Here is a 19,312-nt window from a genome sequence, read left to right on the forward strand (position 1 = left end):
AGGTAAAAGGATCATTCGTTCGGTGCAAATACTGTTTAGCTGATTGCCCTGAGATCCCATGACTGAGAACCTCCACCGGTACCGGTTGCACCTCGCCATACATGCTCGCTGGAAACGGGTGCGGTGCCGGCTAGTCAAGTTGGAGCCCACCTTTGGGCTAGACGTCTTTGGATGTTCGGTCAACATCCTCTGTCTTCAGAAAAACTCATTTGCTCTTTTATCAAGAGGAAGACGACAAATTCTAGTTGCCAACAGTGTGCAAAGAAATGCATTGCCAATTTTTTCTTTTTCCCTATTAAATTAACTTCCCATTTAATTTTAGATGGTTTGATATTGTAATAGTAGTTATTTTTAAGTTTTTTTTTAAATAAATTGAAACAATATATTTTTTTATTTTTTAAAAATTATTTTTGATATTAGTATATAAAAAAAATTAATTTTTTTTAAAAAAATATAAAGACAAACTGGATAAAGTTCAGTTGTTTTATTTTTCAAATATAAAGACAAACTGGATAAAGTTCAGTTGTTTCCTATGTAACTTTCTGGTCAAGGAGGGAGGACCAGGAGGAGTCATTCATTAACATGGCATTCAATGGTTTTATCGTCAGCATGTTTTAGGAGTTCGGTATTATCATCAAGTACACCACTGCAAGAATTAAAAAAAATTGCTTTTATTTTATTTTTTTCAAACTCAGCCATCTTTCTTATGTCATCTTTGAAATAGTTATTTAGAACAAACTAGATATGTTCCTTGTACATTGTCACGGACCCAACAATTTGTTTTTTTAATGTAAAGAAAGTGATAGATTAAAATATATTTAATAACACATTTAGATTTGATTTTGAATGTGAAATGATAAAACACCAAACTCATAATTTTTTTAAATGAATGATATAAAAACTATTAAAAATCATAGTAAAAAGTATCGATCCAATTATAGAATTCCAGGAACATCTCAAATCATTATCAAATTACAAAAAGACACATTAACTGGATAATACACACAAGTGGCGGGATATTTGGTGGAATAAGGCGTGTTTGGTGGGCTTCACCAGCAGTTTTGCCAAAATTTGACTTGTTTTTTTGTTTTTTTAATTTTGAATTGTTAGAATGTTTTTATATCAAAAATAAATTTTGAAAAAATAATAAAAAAATATTTTAATACATTTTAAAAGTCAAAAAAGACTTTAAAAAACAAACAATAAAACTTTCCAAACAGCTCCTAATTCAGATGCCAATTTTTTTTTTTAAAAAAGGAAAACCGCCAGCGCCGAGTACTCAGTACCCTCGTCCCTTGTTTTGAGCATCTAACAGTGACAGTTTCCCAATAGCGATCGTTCAAAAATCAAACACGTAATTCTCATTTTGTCCTTCTCAGCTATTCACTATAAATTGCCTTCCTCTTTCCCATCCTTAAGCCTTAACAAAGTAAGGAACACACACACACTCTCTCTCTCTCTCTCTCTCTTCTCCAATCTCCAACTAGTTTTTTAATTCCTGATCACCCAGACCATACTAGACCACACAGCTTCCTCTTTGATCGATCATGGCAAACCCTAAGCTTGAAAGAATTCCCAGCATGAGGGATCGCGTGCAGGACACTCTCTCCGCTCACCGTAACGTGCTTGTCTCTCTCCTCTCCAGGTTTCTACCATCATTTCTCTCTCCTTTTTTTTTTTTTTTTGTTTTACTGGAAGTAGTGACTTTTGTATTGGTATTGTGGAAGGAAGGTATGTGGAGCAGGGAAAAGGAATTCTGCATCCGAATAATCTGATAGATGAACTGGACAATATCGTGTGCGATGATGCAGCAAGGCTGAGTCTCAGAGAAGGTCCATTTAGTGAAGTCCTCAAAGCTGCGCATGTCAGTCTATTATCTTTTTATTTAGTTACTTCTTGTTATAATTTATGCTTGTTCTTAGTTAGTTGCTTTGGGATTTTTTTTTTTGTTTGTGAATTTACAAAGTTTGGAACAAATTATACTATTATGTTCTTTTTTTAAAAAAAATTGTATTGATGGTGATATGTATAGGAAGCCATAGTTCTGCCTCCTTTTGTGGCCGTATCAATTCGTCCGAGACCTGGAGTTTGGGAATTTGTACGTGTTGATGTCTCCCAACTGAAGGTGGAGGAATTGACTGTTTCAGAATATCTTCGTTTCAAAGAAGAACTTGTTGATGGCCCGTAAGCATCTTCGCACTCTTTCTTTTCCTTTTACGGTTAAATTATTGGTTTACTTTTTATCATATCGCTACAGAACATCTCATGTATCCATGACTCTGTTTTGTTTATTTATAATTTTTTTTGTGGACACTTTCTTTCTAAAAATCTTTGGGCTATTTGTGTGCAATATTTTTTATGTTTTCGGTTTTTTTTTTCTATGCTTTTCTTTGGGTCATTGATTAATGACCTCTTTTTAATTTTTTTGAATAGGTCTAATGACCCTTATGTGCTTGAGCTTGATTTTGAGCCCTTCAATGCCGGTTTTCCTCGTCCCACCCGTTCATCATCAATTGGCAACGGTGTTCAGTTCCTCAACCGACATCTTTCTTCAAATATGTTTCGTAACAAAGACACCTTGGAACCTTTACTTGATTTCCTCCGAGTCCACAAATACAAAGGGCATGTAAGTATGTTGTGGAAGGGCCTCCTTTAAGAGTGCCTATCACTTCCAGATTTAGGCATTTATCCTCCATGTTATTGTTGATTGTTATTGCACATTCAGAATTTATTATAATGGTATTCACATGGCTTGGGTTTAAAACATGTGGAAGAGGGGTGATGGGAATAGTACTTAGTATGGGATTTCGGTGGAGCTAAATGATTGAATTAAGGATTATTTGCAGGCCTTAATGTTGAATGATCGGATAAAAAGTGTATCCCGACTTCAGTCTGCTCTTCTTAAGGCAGAAGAGTACATTTCGAAGCTTCCTTCTGAAACACTGTATACTGAGTTTGAATATACGTAAGGATCTTGTATCTTTAACTCGTTGGATGTATGTTAACAGTGAAATTAATTTGTTGAACACTCTTTGTACGTGCCTAAAGATTTTCTTTTCTTGTTTCACTCTGATTCAGCTTTCAAGGAATGGGTTTTGAGAGAGGGTGGGGGGATACTGCAGCTCGGGTACTGGAGATGATGCATCTTCTCTTGGACATACTCCAAGCTCCTGATCCCTCAACTTTAGAGACATTCCTTGGGAGAGTACCAATGGTGTTCAATGTTGTTATTTTGTCTCCACATGGATACTTTGGGCAAGCAAATGTTTTAGGTTTGCCTGACACTGGTGGGCAGGTATGTGTGGCTTTCCTTCAACCTTCAATGTTTTCTTTTTTACATCTCTGCAGCATGCAGAACTCATACTTATTTATTCTACATGGTTATTTCCTTTATTAAGACGGTTCCTAATGTACTTCTAGATTGTTTATATCCTGGACCAAGTCCGTGCTCTGGAGAATGAAATGCTCCTTAGAATGCAGCAGCAGGGATTGGACTTCAAGCCTAAGATTCTAATTGTAAGTGCATTTATGCTTATCTTGGGTCCATTTCTTCAACTTTATCACTTTGATAGCTGTTCATTGTCCCTCTTTTTGTAATACATTTTCCATCGATTCTTGAAGGTGACCAGGTTAATACCTGATTCAAAAGGGACTAGCTGCAACCAGAGGCTGGAAAGAGTCAGTGGAACAGAACACACTCACATTCTGCGAGTACCTTTTAGATCAGAGCATGGGATTCTCCGTAAATGGATCTCAAGGTTTGATGTGTGGCCATATTTGGAGACATTTGCTGAGGTAGAACATGGTTATCCTATATCATTATAAAGTGGAAGTACCATTCATAGTTCTTATTTTATTATTATTATTATCAAATCTTGATAACACTGTAATCAATTTTTTTGACATGCTCATAGTTTCATGGTATCCATATAATTAATGAGTATCATGTGTCGAGATTTTCACTTTTATCATCAGTTAAACATATCTGCAGTCATTTGACAATTTTCCATTTTCGTTAGACTACATCTTATGCTTTATTTTTGTATTACCATTGCACTGATGCAGCTGTCAATTTACTGCCTCTTCCTGTTACCATCATCACCTCCTTTCTCCTTAATGTACATGTAGCTTAAGCATAAAGTTTTAAATTATTTTTCATTTATTCATTTTGTGGCTCTCTCAATTCTTTTTTATTATACCTTTATAATCAGGATGCAGCCAGTGAAATTGTAGCTGAGTTACAGGGCATTCCTGATTTTATTATAGGCAACTACAGTGATGGGAACCTTGTTGCGTCTTTATTGGCTTACAAGATGGGTGTCACACAGGTTTGCTATGATTGTTATCTGTAAATATGAATTACAGTCCCCATGGATCATTTATCGAAAGGAGTGTTTACATTTTTTAAGTTTTGAAATATGCAGTGCACTATTGCCCATGCCTTGGAGAAAACAAAGTATCCTGATTCAGATATTTATTGGAAAAAATTTGATGATAAATACCACTTCTCATGTCAATTCACTGCTGATGTATTAGCCATGAACAATGCTGATTTTATCATCACAAGTACATATCAAGAGATTGCAGGAACGTAAGTGTTACCCTTTAATCCACTAACTTGCTTTGGCTTATAATTGCTTATGCAATCAGATATGATGATTATGGATTTATTATCCACTTTTTTACAAGAACTCTTTGGGGATTGAGTTTTTTAGAGTTCAAATTCTTGCTTTGAAAACTTAAAACGTGAAGGATCTTGCAGTGCTCCTGTTAACTGTTTTACAAAACTGGCAGAAAAAAATGGTAGATTAAGTGTATTTCAGGAAATTTTTCAGAGGTGTTGTATATTGTAGATAACATCCATGAGATTGTCCTCATGTAGATATGAATTTTGTGTTTTACTCTGCCTTTGTGCTTGATGTTCAGATGGGTCTCCAATTGTCCAAATATAACATGATATTACATTAGAATATATGCTGTGAACTTGAATTAATTTATTTTGGAAATTACACTTTACACTTGCTGAAATTGATCTTACAACTTTGTCATTTCGCTTAGATGTTTAAGTGATTCTTGTCAAACAACCCCTTCACTTGTTGTATGCTTGTTTGTTCTTTCAGGAAGACTACTGTTGGTCAGTATGAGAGCCACACTGCTTTCACTCTTCCAGGGCTATATCGGGTTGTTCATGGCATTAATGTATTTGATACAAAGTTCAATATCGTCTCGCCTGGGGCCGATATGGACATTTACTTCCCATACTCTGACAATCAGAAAAGACTTACAACCCTACATGGTTCAATAGAAAAGATGTTATATGATTCTGAGCAGACTGATGAGTGGATGTGAGTATAGTCCTGTGTTACTCTTCAAGAACAATATTCAATTATATAATTGGAAATTTAGAATATGAAGATCAGGCTTAGGCTTGTTTATGAAATCTGATTGTTCATTTATATTGATGCAGTGGTACTCTGACCGATAGGTCAAAGCCCATAATTTTTTCCATGGCAAGGCTGGACCGGGTCAAGAACATAACAGGATTGGTAGAGTGCTATGGTAAGAATACCAGACTGAGGGAGCTGGTGAACCTTGTCGTGGTGGCTGGTTACATTGATGTTAAGAAGTCCAACGACAGGGAAGAAATTCAGGAGATAGAGAAGATGCATGAACTTATGAAGAAATACAAGTTGGATGGACAATTTCGATGGTTAACAGCCCAAACAAATCGAGCACGCAATGGAGAGCTTTATCGCTACATAGCAGACACCAAGGGAGCCTTTGTGCAGGTATAAAGTGCTACTGTGGTCTCTCATTGTGTTAAAGATTTTCTCAGGAACCATAATTGACTTCCCAACCCTCTCCTCCTTCTGTGTCTATTGCAGCCTGCTTTTTATGAAGCTTTTGGACTCACTGTTGTGGAGGCCATGACTTGCGGCCTTCCAACATTTGCCACTTGCCATGGTGGTCCGGCAGAGATTATTGAGCATGGTGTATCAGGATTCCATATTGATCCGTATTATCCTGATCAGGCTGCTGCATTTATGGCAGATTTCTTTGAAAAATGTAGGGACGACCCCAGCTACTGGAAAAAAATATCTGATGCTGGGCTTCAACGGATTTATGAAAGGTTGGTATCTCAATCTGTATTTGGCACCATTAGATTATGCTTTCTGAGGCTCATTTAGATCTTCTGATACTGTAGTTATACATGGAAGATTTACTCTGAAAGGCTGATGACATTGGCTGGTGTATATGGTTTTTGGAAGTATGTTTCCAAACTTGAGAGGCGTGAGACCCGAAGATATCTCGAGATGTTCTACATTCTCAAGTTCCGTGATTTGGTGAGTGCTTAACCCTTTTCTAAATAATTATTAAGATGATAGCGTAATTGGCAATCTGGCTAGTTTACCCAGACCATTTCAGAAGAAACATGGTCTCATAACTGTGCTCTTGGCTCTTCAAATGCAATCTTGGATAGTTTCTCGGAATTCATTCTAGTTCCACATTAATGTCTATTTGTTTCCAAAGTTCTAACCAGATGTTCTATTGTAAGTTCTGTTATTTCTGATTGCTATATGTAGAATTCTGGAATTGTTAGTTCTATGTTCTGTCCAAGTGCAACCTCAAACATCTGGTATATCATGTTCATGCTCCTTTTATCTCCAGGTGAAAACTGTACCTTTGTCAATTGATGACCGGCATTAAGCTATTGCTTCCCAAGGAACCGAGACGCCCCCATGAATCAGACGCAGCACTATAACACGGTTATAATGGTACATAAATAAATTCATGCGGGTGGCATGTAGAAAGTTCTGTTGCGTACAATGATCTTTGCAGCTATCTTATGCTGGTTAATGTTTCAAGGAAGGCTGTGTATCCATGCTGTTGTGAATAAATAAATAGACTCCCCGAGAGTTGCACTTTGGCCAGCGCTAGTAGGTATGCTTTCCAGCACCAACTTCCTCCAAGTAGGCACTGCTAGATCACCTGGTTCGCTCAAAAATAAAAACGTAATAAAGAGAGAGAATGGCAAATGATGGCACCTCTACCGCGTGCCCCGCCAATTGGTCGGTATAAAGGCCCTATATTTGTACTTTTATCTGTTGTTACTCGTTAAGTGGACAACGAACAGGATTGACATGTTAATCAATCTTTGAGCAAGTCAGTTAACATCCTGTGAGGATGTATGTGTTCTGTCTTCTCTGAACCAGCTGAAATATTGATTTTTCTTTTGGTTTTTTTGGCGCTACACAAGCAAGAAGAAGTTAACTTGTTCCGTAGTTAGTGGTTTTATATTAGTTGATGGATTCATGTTCCAGTAGCTTTCACTTTTGGATCTAAAGCCTAGTGCATGCAAAGCCATTAGGTTCTTCAAGGTCTTGGCCTTTCCTAGCTGAAGGCCTCGATGATAAGTCAGCTGGAATGAGTATATGAGAGGGATCAGGTGGGCAGTTTGCTGTATGGTTGGTTGTTCTACCTATGTAGCATATTCTATGCTTTTGTTGCTGTTATACAAGAATCATTGGAGAATTCACGGGAGTGTCTGTTAGCAAAAATATCTTAGATAAAGATATGGTGAAATAATATATTTTTATATTGTTGTATTTAGAAGTGTATATTTATTAAGTATTGCTATTTTTAAGTGTATAAGATAGTTGTTTCTCTTTAAAAAAGGTATGACAATGTAAAATTTAAATTATTTAGCTTAATTGACGAATTAATTGATTTGGTTGGTTGATTAATTTAAATAAAAATTATAATTTTATGATTTTTTTCAAATATAATTGATAAGTCAAAATTATATATTAGATTTCCAATTAAAATTTTTAAAAGTTATTGTTCAATACAATATTTGTTTTTTGTTTTTTAAAGTTAATAATATAGTCAAACTTATAATAATAGATGATTTTAAATAGTCATATATGAGTTGATTATAATTAAATGAAGATTTATTTAAATAAATTATATGAATGATTTAATAAATATATTTGTGAATTAATAAGATAAATCTAGATTAGAGAAGAGATTTAATCACACCAAATAATAATAATAATAATTTAAAAGTATCATAGTTATGAAATCCCTACTCTGATCATATTTTATTATGAAATTCTGATTTTGATATTTTTTTATTTTTATAATAAGCTATTAAATATTAGTTTTAAATTTTAATATATATTCCTATCATAAACGACGATAACAACACGATTTATTAAATATCACGATTCACAGCAGCGAAATCCAAAAGTACATTATTTCACTCAAACTTTTTGTTTCTATATGGTTTCATCTTTTATTTAGATTTTACATGCTAGATGCCCGATTTATCCATTTAATTCCTTCTCCCACACAAACGGTGATATTCTGTCGTGGTCCTGCATTGTAACCAGATGAAGCACTGCCCCCAAGGCCATGGGTCTATCATTGCCTAAGAAAAAAGTAGCATGGGTTCTCCTGACACCGTCTGACAAGTCTGCAACTCGAACACATCTTTTTTACCGCAAGAACCACTTCCCCCAAACAGTATCACGTGTTCCTGCGAAATTTCTCTCTTTTTATCTCCTTTCCTTCCCTCGTTTCCTTTCAACGGTCAATTCCTCGTTAACTCCATCGACGGAAAAAATATTCATACGGTACATTATCCACTGATACTGTTAATTTATTTTGTTTTCATCTCCTAGTTTTGGTTTCAAGGACAAGACATCCCATCTCCTAACATTTTTAATTCTGTCTGTTAGTGGCCCAACTCTTATGAAATTCAGACCGACGTAACAGACTGACATGAAATCTAGTGACTAGACTGCTTTAGATAAGGTCCAGATTAAATAAAAATCTTGCAAAATATGTTAAAGACTTGGTTTTTTTTAAATGTTTTTTTTTAGTTGAAGATTTTTTTAATTGTTTATTAACTTTTTTTTTTTAATTTATTATATAAATATTAGAATTTTTTTATTTTTTCAGTATGATATTTAAAATTATTTAATATATATACTCTATATTTACAAAAAAAAAATTTTTTTTTTTCAATGTAAGATAATTTGTTTTTTGAAATAATCTTTTAAATTTGTTTTTTATATATATAGCCTATATTTATATGAATGTTTCTTAATTTTTTTTTATATAAAATATGTTTTTTAAAATTTTTTTATAAAATATTAAAATTTTAAATAATTTTTTATTATTATAAATTAACTTGAATAAATTTGTATAATCTAAAACCCGACTCGTTAAGAAAATCTCTGAAGTTTGATAATTATTCCTCACTTTAGTCCCACTTTAGTTTCGCTCAACTCTCGACAAAAAAAGTCCAAATATAGAAACAAAGTTCTTGCAAGTTAAACAGTAGTGGACATAAATACAAGTTCCAAAACGGACTCCCATACTACAAAACAAGCCCAACGGCTATCCTTTTAGGGCCATATTTGGCCCTTAGCCGTTCTAGGCACGGCAATTGCACTCCCACCATAGGTTGGAGCTGGCTCCAATGAAGAGGTGTTACTAATAAACTAACCAACAAGGTTATGTATGCTTGTTGACCAATGTGCTTGGAGATCTGGGGCTCGAGCCTTCGGTCTCTTGACCCCTTTAAGCACGTCCAGATAAGTATATGAAAACAGAAAAAAAAACATAGCCACTAAAAAACGAGACAGAGACAGCTAAATCTAAATCTAATAAATTGGAGATGCTGCTAGGACTTCGAGCTGGCCGGAAGAGTGTGCGAGATAAGCCAATGCTCCTACCAGGGGTGCGTTAATGTAAGTAGCTGGTTCAGATTGCTCATAGTCTGATCTTTCATCTGGGAACCTGTCATGTTCGTCTGGCCCTCCAACCATTGCACCCACAAGAACGTTGGGGTTTGGGGATTGAGAATTCATCACACTAAAGCCTGAGGTGCATTGGATCTTTCTTGGGTGTGCAGCGATTGACGGTAGAGATGAGCCCCTGTGATGGATCCTTTGTGGATACCTTGGACCATACCCCACCATGTAGGACATTTTCAACGGGTTGTCTCCAAGTAGATAGTCCACCTGATGACAAAATTTGTTGTGTTACAAAAAATCCCATATACCAGAATAAATAAGTGCCTTAATATAAGATATCAATATAGCCTCGAGGATATGCTTTTATGGTGCCTGTGACCCATTTGATGTACCTGTTTTTTGGCAATGGTTCGCAGCCTCTTTGGAGTGACGACGGTTCCACCACAGTTTACAACCGTGCGAGCAGAGGTCAAGTACTTGGCATACGTTAAGAGCAAGAATGAAGTTGAGGTGACGTACTGCATGTTGCTATCACTCATTTTGAACAGCAGCCCACCTGGTGATCAAGAAAAAAACAAAAAAAACTAGCGGTTTAGGAAGAAGGCGGCGCCACATTTGGGGAGATGGAAATGAGAGACAGAACTGTGGGGACCTGACCTGGTGTATATTGGGCTGAAGAGAAAGGGGCCCCTGGTACGAGAGAACAGATGAAATTGTCTGCATGTCCTTTGTAGTCATGGAGGGATTGCAGTTTTTGAACAAGAAATGCCTGAGACGCAAGGACAATTTTAATGATTTCAATTGATAAATCACCATAAATATGACATTTGACAAACAAATTAAGAACTACAAGTGAGATTGGGAACCTTGGAAAGAAGAATCCTTGCGCCAACATGCTTGTTATCCCAACCAAAGGTATTGTCAAACTGTGCAGCTCCAAGTGTCCGGCCGTTAAACTTGAATGTAATTGAGATAAGTTGGGTTCTTGGTCGCCTTCTGCAGCCAAGCAGCACCCCACAGCAGCTCATCCTGCCATTTTTCAGACACCCAGGAGGAGATTAAGTATTATGAACAGCTCTTTAAAAAAAATCAAAACTTGTAATGCAGGACTCAAAGGCACAAGCTTCACCTCATATCCAGAATAGGAGCAATAGAAAGGGCAAACAAATCTCCTCAGCCCATTGCTGTAGGCTCCTCTGTACTTATCTGCAAATTGGAACACCTAGACAAGGAACAAATTGCACTCACATTTTGTGACCATCACATTTTTTCACTGAAGTTTTTACTAATGAGCACTAACTAGACATATTTACCCTGATAGCTCTCCTGACCAAAAGCTTGGCATAAGTGGGGTCACATCTTCTAAACACCAAAGACGCAGCTGCAAGAGCAGCAGCAGTTTCAGCAGCAACATCAGAACCAGGGGAATTCTTGTCAACCTTGAAAACACTCCTTGGAGTATCCATATCTTCTGGTCTCTCCCAGCAAGCATGGTCCTTAATAGCGTCACCAACCTGAAAATAAAACCCCAAACGTCATCATTTTGATTTCCTCAGCCATATTTCCCAAATCAAGTGCGCACATGCCTATTTAATATTTATGGTGTCTACAAACAATGTGTATAAAACTGAAGAATGCAGAGAGATTCAAGACTGCAAACCTGAACATAGATGGTGTCTGTATGGGCTGTAGCTTTGAGGAGGTAATCAGCAGCCCAACGAATGGCTTCTCTAGCGTTCTGCAGCTCACCTTTCATCAACCCCCCGAACTCTAAAACACTCCATGAAAGCATGGTTGTCGTGAAAGCCATAGGGAATCCAAACTTCACATTGTCTCCTGCATCATAATAACCTCCCACCAAATCCACCTGCATTGTCATTTCAACACCAAAGATGAGTGAGCCTCAAAGAAATGTGAACAAGAAAAAAGAAAGCTGAAGAGAAAAGAAGTCATCTTTGTACACATACATGCACGGTTGAGCCATCTGTTAGACCCGAGTCTCTCCTCCATGTCATCCTCTGGCTAGAAGGGAGCTTACCAGACCTTTGGCCTTCGAAAAAGAGGATTGATTTGGTCAGGGCATCTCTGTAGTTATGACTGGCAAAGCGAGGGTGGTGGCGGTGGTGAAATGTGTTGTTGTGATGGACGGGAAAGCCATGGCATGCAATAAAAGAAGTAGCAAAACAAGAGCAGAGGACTAGAAATGTGAAAGAGAAATTAGCGCAAGCCATTTTGGTCTGCCCAAAATAAAACCACCCAGATCAGCCAACTAACCAACCTACGAGCCGCAGTGAAGAACAGCGGCCTCCCTTGCTCTGTATTTATAAAGAAAAAGCTGCCACATACTATTACCCTCCTGCTTGGTTACCGCAATAATTAAGCAACTTCCAGGCCTTCAATCCTTTAATCAACTTCTATGTTCGCGCTTACTGTATTTTAGTTAGGTAAACCTTTAATTGATCTTTTTTCGAACCACAAAATAATATTCCTTAGAAAGAGAGAGGAAATTGACTTTTTTTATAATTCTTACATGCCAGAAAATTCCCTCGTATACAGCAAACATGACAATTCTGATATTTTTTAGAATTTGAGATTTGATGAAGTAGTGAAGACTTTAGACTAGATATGACTTTTCATGGTTGTGTCCATACCCTCCAATACTTGAATCATGGAGAAATAGTATATTAAAAGTGAGGGGGAGTGAAGAACGCATGGGAATAGTGTCCGGAGAAAAAGAAAATTATGTTAAGAGGGGAGCTGGGGCAAGGGAAATCTAACGTGGCTTTGTGACCTTGTGTGATTTACTTTATTGTTTTTAATGCAGCTTTATATTGTTGAAATGAATTTGGTTGAAATTCTTGAATGCTTTCATCTATTTTTATTTTGATCTTAAAATATTTATAGATATTTTATCATGTTAGCCTACCTCGTGAAGAGTAAAATATTAATAAAAAAATAATTGTTTTCTCATGTAATTATCCTAAAAAATTGAGTTATTGGTTGTTATGTCTTGTTTTGTAATTAATGAAAATTTGTTTTGTAATTAATGAAAATGTTTATGCTTTTTATTGGTTGTGGTGCCTTGTCATGCTATTGCTAAAGAGATTGATGCTTTGTAGATACCATTTGAAAAACATGTAGGAGGAAATTTTCTTTGGCTAGGAAATGTGGTGTCCTAGTAATAACTCATGTTTAAGCATTAGTTAGTATGACACCATACCAAATTTATTAGAGGTCATGATTTTGCTTTAAAGTGCGTGCCTCGTTGGGCTTTCCTTGGGTTGAGTGGGTTTAGCCTAAAAAATGGTTTTTGAAAGGCTTAGCATGTTATGGGCAAGATCTCTTTCCCATGATAAGTCTATTTTGGAGACTAGAAACCAATCCAATTGGGATGCTCCTGCATATTAGAGGTGACCAACTCAGCAAGATTGACCCAATCAAGCTGGTAATGACTAGCTTGTTTGGTTAGCCCAAACAATGGTTTGAATTTTTTTTATTTAATTTTAGATTATTATTTGCTCCTTTAATATTTTAAACATTCATGCTTGAAAAACTTTACTAATAAAAGTTTGATGGAAAGAAAAGTTACGCATGTTATGTTACCGTTTTGTGGATTTTGTTAACATGCCATGATGAATATGCAAATTTTGTTGGATACATGGAGATTTTGTTGAATATGCAAACTTTACTAAATTTAAGCCTACGTTGCTATGTTCATTCGGGCTCATGCTTGGTGTTCTATGTTTTTTATGCATTTAATCCATTTTGTTCAAGTTTTTTTGAGTTTTTTGTTTTGGCAAGTTTAATCTTTTTTTTTTCTTTGGTTTTGTTTTCAGTTTTTTTTTTTTGGGTTAAACTAGAATTTATTGTTCGGTTAACGGTCGAACCAAAGATTTTAGGTCAATCCAGTTAAGTCAACTAAGTTGGATTGACTTGATCAAGTCGTGTAAAACAAAAGGGAACTTATACCTTATTTAGTTTTGCCACCTTTTTTTTTAAGGATCTTTTGGTCTTAGAGTTTGTTTGACAAACACCATTTAGGTTTATTTTAGTTGGTTTTATTACAATAAATGTTTTTTTTTTTACAAAATAAAGCCTAAAAAAAAATATTTATATTTTTTCATATGGCCAAAAATCCTAAATTTATTTTGAGCATCTTTTTTTAAAAGAAAACTTAACACTTTTGACATTATTTTGAAAAATATATTGCATTGAATTTTACAACAAGTTTGTAAAATTCTAAAGGATTTTGACCTATATTTAAAAAATGTTTTAAAAATATTTTTTGGCAAGGAAATATTATTTACTTTTAATATAAGGATAAAAAAACCTAAAAAAGATTAATATGCAAAATAATACGAGGGATAATAATTGTTATTTACTTTTAATATATGGATAAAAAAACATAAAAGGAGTTAATATTCAAAATATTATTAGAGATAATAATTTTATCATTCACTTTTATATAATGATAAGAAACCTATATGAGGTTAATATCTAAAATATTATTGTTAATAATACAACTCATTCACTTCTAATATAAGAATAAAATCTGGAAGGAATTTTATCTGAAATATTATTTGGAATGATGCGACAAAAAGATTTCAGTTTTTCCCTAAAAGAAGCTTTAACAATAATTAAGGATATTTGACCTTCTCAGACCGAGTTCTTAACCTAGAAAATTAGGGTTTGTTTAATCATAGTAAACCCATCATAGTAAGTCGATAGAGATAGATGTCATCAGACCGTATCAAACAAATAAAAGTCAATGCAGCTTACCTTAGGTAAGGAGTATTAGAACTGCTAATATCTTTTCTTTACATAACCAATCCCTTGCCCAGAATATCTAAAAAACCAATTAGTGTTCCTAGTAGCCATATTACTAGGTAACGACTCTCCAACCAAACCAAAAACTGTTCCAAAAGATACCACTTGGGAATTGTCGTCATGACTTCGTGCCCTTGCTAGGAGGGTATGATATGTGGAAACACATATACAAAAGGAGGATAGAGAGAAACGAGTGCAACAATTCATAGACAATTGAACCAAGACCTTTTTTGTAAGTAAACTTTGAAAGTTTTTGAATATTTTTTGGATTAATATTTTTTTATCGATATGTTTGACTTTTTTTTAGGAAACATATAATGTCAACATGCATGTAAAACACAAAGAAGACTCTCCAAACAATTCAAAATCAATTTGGAGTTGTGATTGTAGGCTGAAGCTACTGGTAAACTTGATAAGAATTAGATTTACAATATCTCTATGATTACAATCCGAGACATGAGGGCGGAATGTAGTTTCTAGGCCATCAAGACCCTATAATCTATCCCAAGGTAGCCATCATTGGTCATGCAAGAGTTGGTTCAAGAACAAGTTATTGATGTAAAGCCGATCTGAGGGCTAAATTGGTTATAGAATACAAAGATCAAATTAAAAATTAATAGGAGCATATAATGACATATCTGTTGACTTATTATCCTCTAACTCATGGACATCTAGAAAGTTCCCCCCCTTCCCCTTCACCTCTTACTCCACCTCAGTTTTAGCTTCAACTAGTTAGGAACTTTTCTAATTAATTAAGATATTTGTAATTGATTTTACGATTAAATTTATAATAAAAAATGTGTTTTTCAATTCAATGTAATTGTTTGATGTTATTTATGCAAACTTGTTTGTTCCAAATAAGCATGCACTAAATTTTTTTTACTGAAATAATGATGAAGTTATTAATGGACATAAAAGTTTTATTAGTGATCTTGTTTGTTATATTGACTCATTTTTTTATGGGGAACTAAAAAGAGTTCTTAACTTTTTTGGTATTGTTGATGGAATCACCGCATAAATTTTATGTCGACGATTCCATTAGCGGATCCATCAATAATACACAATTAATTGTCAATAGTTAGTTTGTTGTTGATTCGTTGGTAATACATACTGATGGATTGACCGATAAAAAAGTTATTGGTAAATATTTTTAAGCTAATATTTAATTGGTGTTTTTGTTGATAATATACTTTGCCAACTGAATTACTAATAGAACTAAAATGTCCATTGAGAAACTCTTTGTTGACAACTTTCCATCAAATAATTCATTAGTAATTTATATGCTAATAAAAATATAGATTAAACACGCTAAAATATTCTATTAGTATTTATCAATTTTTGTTACATGTCATGCATGTAGATTGTCATTTTAACATAACTTGGCATATAGATATACTCTTAACGGAATTATAATGGAGGGATGGTATATAAAAAGATTAAATTAATAAGAAAAAAACAGGAACCTTTAATAAAAAAATTTTTAAAAAGTACACGAACCTTTTTTTTTTTTTTAACATTCTTAGGATCTTATAAATTTCAATTGAATAAAATATTAAGAGACGTAATAAAAAGTTATTCAGTTAATTTCTTCAAATGTAAACCCTATTTTTATTAACATATAGGTACTAAAAAATAAAATTTAGACAGCCATAATTTTCTTATATATAAAAAATATAAAAAAAGATGGAGAACTTTATAACATTAAAATTCTACTAGTCCCTTTATTTTTATTTTTCACTGGTTTGCTTCTCAACTTTTATTTATATTAATGTAGACACTTTATTCCAAAATCGTTTTTATTTGATTTTTATTTAGCCACCGAATGTTTTAATTAACATGCAAACAATAAAACATCAACATTGTCATGGATATAAGAGGTGACAAAATAAAACCATAATTTTCTTATATAAAAAAATAGGAGTATTTATAATTTAGTAAAAAACTTCTTTCTTATAATCTCTCTACTCTTAATTTTATAATAATTGGTCCCCTCTACTTTATTTGCACTAATATCAACCTATTATTTTCAAAATCATCTTTTTTAGTGGGATAGATTTAGGCATAAAAAGAGATCTAGTTGTACCAAACCAATATAACAGTTAAAAAAAAATCATAACTTTTGATTTGACCATTTAATAATATATAAATTTTTATAGGAGTTTTTTTAAATATTATTTCTCTTATAGTAGTGACTGCATCACTATGAGGGCCCTCTATTTTGGTAATTTCAAAAACTATCGATCAATTTCACTAACCATTATGAACCAATCAATCAGTTGAGCTAGAGATAATACAGTTTGATCATGTTGTGCTTAAAAATAATAAAATTTATTAAATATCATTATTCTAAAATGCTAATTGTGCTCTTTTTCCAAAAATGTTTTACTTCTATATATGTCAATTCATCAATTTTTTTTTTTAATTTTGTGTGTTTATTATCCAATTTATCCTTTAAATTTCTGACAAAACTTAAAAAGAAAGGGTTGATATTAATGAAAATAAAAATATAGATAGCAAACTAGTATAAAATTATTTTTAAAGGATGTAAAGAATCTTTGAACCCTTTTATACTTCATTCCTATAACATATTTGCTTAAAATGGGATCATGTGAATCTCAGCCAACATTGTCATGCTATATCCGATGGTTACCAGGAGCAGGACTTGGTTTACCCTTTGGTAAAACTTCGCTTAGCTTAGCCTCTAGCTTAGCTGAGCACAGAGCAGGATGCATGTGGTAGCGGTCTCGTCATTGTCATGCCAGCCTTTCGTGTCCGATGAGAGCTCCATGTTTCATTTCTTATAGTTCTTGATTTTCGGTTCTTCCAGGAATATGCAAAAGTCAAAATAACCAGGACTCCATCGCCTTTATTAAAGCATTATGTGCCATATGAAATTGGAACGGAGATTTTAGTGCCTTAACACTCATGTTATTGGGCTAACCCATGTTGTCTCTCTAATTTATTAACCAATATGGGTAATATTCCAAATGAGATACTATTTTGGAAGAAAATAAAATGAAATTATAAAGATAAAAAATATATCTAATTGAAAAATAAAAATAAAAATATTAAAATAAATTTATTTATAAGATAATTTGCTCGAGGTTTTGATTGGGTTTTTTTATTTGAGTTTTGAGTGGATTGCGGATTAACTTACATTTTTATTGAGTCAGACTGAGTCAATTTTTTTTTTCTTTTTTAAACTCAAATTGAACAAAGCTTCGAGTTGGTGGTGTTCTAAGTTAACTTGCTAGGCCCATCCAAATTTTATAACTAAGATTATTATACTATTATTAATTTCAACACTCAATATAAACTGAAGTAAAATAATTAATATTTAAATTATATATAAGTTTAATTGTAATACATATTAATGGTGAAAAATACTTGTTCTATTTTTGTTTTTTTTGTTCCCATTGTCTTCATCTTCATATTTACTGTCCAAGAATAACAACCAAATTCCACATTACAACTTCTTTTTCTTTTGGTGTTTATCTAGATTTGAAGTATTTTTTTTTATAAGCTTGGTTGTGAGGTGGGTGCATTTAGAGTTTTAGTAATCAAAATAAAGTGTTTATATGGCAGTTATATATGATGATTGGTAGTTTAAGAAATCTATTTTGTTTTGTTTTTTTTTTTTATTTGGGATTTTATTCATCTTATAAAAAGGAATGTTATGGGAAAAACAAGTTTTGATGTTTTTTATACTCTTCTTTACTATATATGTAGGTTTCTCTATATACTTTTTCTGTTTTGTTTTATACTCGTTTATATTTATTGTTTAAGTTTGAGTTTTAATATATGATGAAATCCCTCACTAACAAGCTGTATTTGAAGTATCGGTTTTTTTTTTTTTTTCCAGGTTGCCTAAGTCAGAATGTATATTAATTAAGACTCATCTTGATGAACTCACTATTATTATATATTTTTTATTGATGAAGAGGATGAAGCCTTTATGTTATTGTGTTATTTACCACTCATATAAACATCTTAGAGAAACTTTCTTGATTGGTAAAAGTTAAGGTTGCTTTATTGTCTAAAAAACCATTTAATAATGAGGTTAATGATGTTTTCTAAAAAGGATTTGGTTTCGAGTAAATGTCCATTTAACAAATAAGTTTGGTTCATTTAAAGATATGGTTTGTAATTATTGTTATGTGAAAGGACATACTAAGAAACATGATAAAAAATTGAAAAGTAAAATAAGAAAATACAAGAAAAGTCCATAAAGGATAATTTTTATTACCAAAGCATTAATGCTTATGGTTTTGTTTTGGTTAAATTATATGGTCAATTGCTTTGAGGGTATTTGAAAATATGATATATAAACGGTTGTTTTTTAAAGTGTTTTTTATTTTAAAATAATATTTTTTATTTTAAAAAATAATAATTTTGATATTAGTACATTAAAATAATCTAAAAACATAAAAAATATATTAATTAAAAAAATAAAATTTTTTTAAAGTTTTTCAAAAATATTTTTGAAACACAATGAAAAATAATTGTAAACCAATGTTAGCTATATGTATGTGGAGTTTTGCTTTTACTCAACTTTTGTTAGCCTTTGGTTGCCACATATATACCCTATTTTATTATCACAATTTGGAAGTTGTTACGCCAAAGAGTTTGATGCTACTTGCGTGAGGGTTTCATATATATATATATATATCAACTTCTTATTCAATTGTACAAACTAGTTTGCAAACCGTAGTTGTTATTTA

The 19,312-nt window shown here is 33.3% G+C and overlaps 2 protein-coding genes across 2 annotated transcripts; one reads left to right on the forward strand and one right to left on the reverse strand.

The window, feature by feature from the left end:
* Positions 1-1,410: 1,410 nt before the first annotated feature.
* Positions 1,411-7,241, forward strand: LOC118046817 (sucrose synthase 2). Its single transcript, XM_035055861.2, has 15 exons — positions 1,411-1,645; positions 1,732-1,864; positions 2,033-2,184; positions 2,434-2,626; positions 2,847-2,965; positions 3,079-3,295; positions 3,421-3,516; positions 3,622-3,795; positions 4,212-4,328; positions 4,425-4,591; positions 5,121-5,345; positions 5,468-5,789; positions 5,886-6,130; positions 6,206-6,344; positions 6,670-7,241. Exons 1-15 carry the CDS (start codon positions 1,548-1,550, stop codon positions 6,706-6,708), a joined length of 2,436 nt encoding a protein of 811 aa, XP_034911752.1. The 5' UTR covers positions 1,411-1,547; the 3' UTR covers positions 6,709-7,241.
* A 2,088-nt stretch (positions 7,242-9,329) lies between these two features.
* LOC118046816 (endoglucanase 17-like) lies at positions 9,330-12,266 on the reverse strand. The gene is given in 9 exon segments (XM_035055859.2): positions 9,330-10,031; positions 10,157-10,320; positions 10,422-10,533; positions 10,631-10,723; positions 10,725-10,793; positions 10,894-10,986; positions 11,078-11,278; positions 11,425-11,631; positions 11,732-12,266. Coding segments are annotated over 9 exon segments (1,563 nt in total). The 5' UTR covers positions 11,996-12,266; the 3' UTR covers positions 9,330-9,671.
* Positions 12,267-19,312: the final 7,046 nt, after the last annotated feature.

This window comes from Populus alba, chromosome 2, assembly GCF_005239225.2.
Source record: "Populus alba chromosome 2, ASM523922v2, whole genome shotgun sequence".
Taxonomy (NCBI): Eukaryota; Viridiplantae; Streptophyta; class Magnoliopsida; order Malpighiales; family Salicaceae; genus Populus; species Populus alba.

Excerpts from the sequence above, each read along its gene's own strand:
- LOC118046817 (XM_035055861.2), top strand. The coding sequence starts at position 1,548 with ATGGCAAACCCTAAGCTTGAAAGAATTCCCAGCATGAGGGATCGCGTG. Across the intron at positions 3,296-3,420 it reads TGCCTGACACTGGTGGGCAG|ATTGTTTATATCCTGGACCA; the intron begins GTATGTGTGGCT and ends ATGTACTTCTAG. Across the intron at positions 4,329-4,424 it reads ACAAGATGGGTGTCACACAG|TGCACTATTGCCCATGCCTT; the intron begins GTTTGCTATGAT and ends TGAAATATGCAG.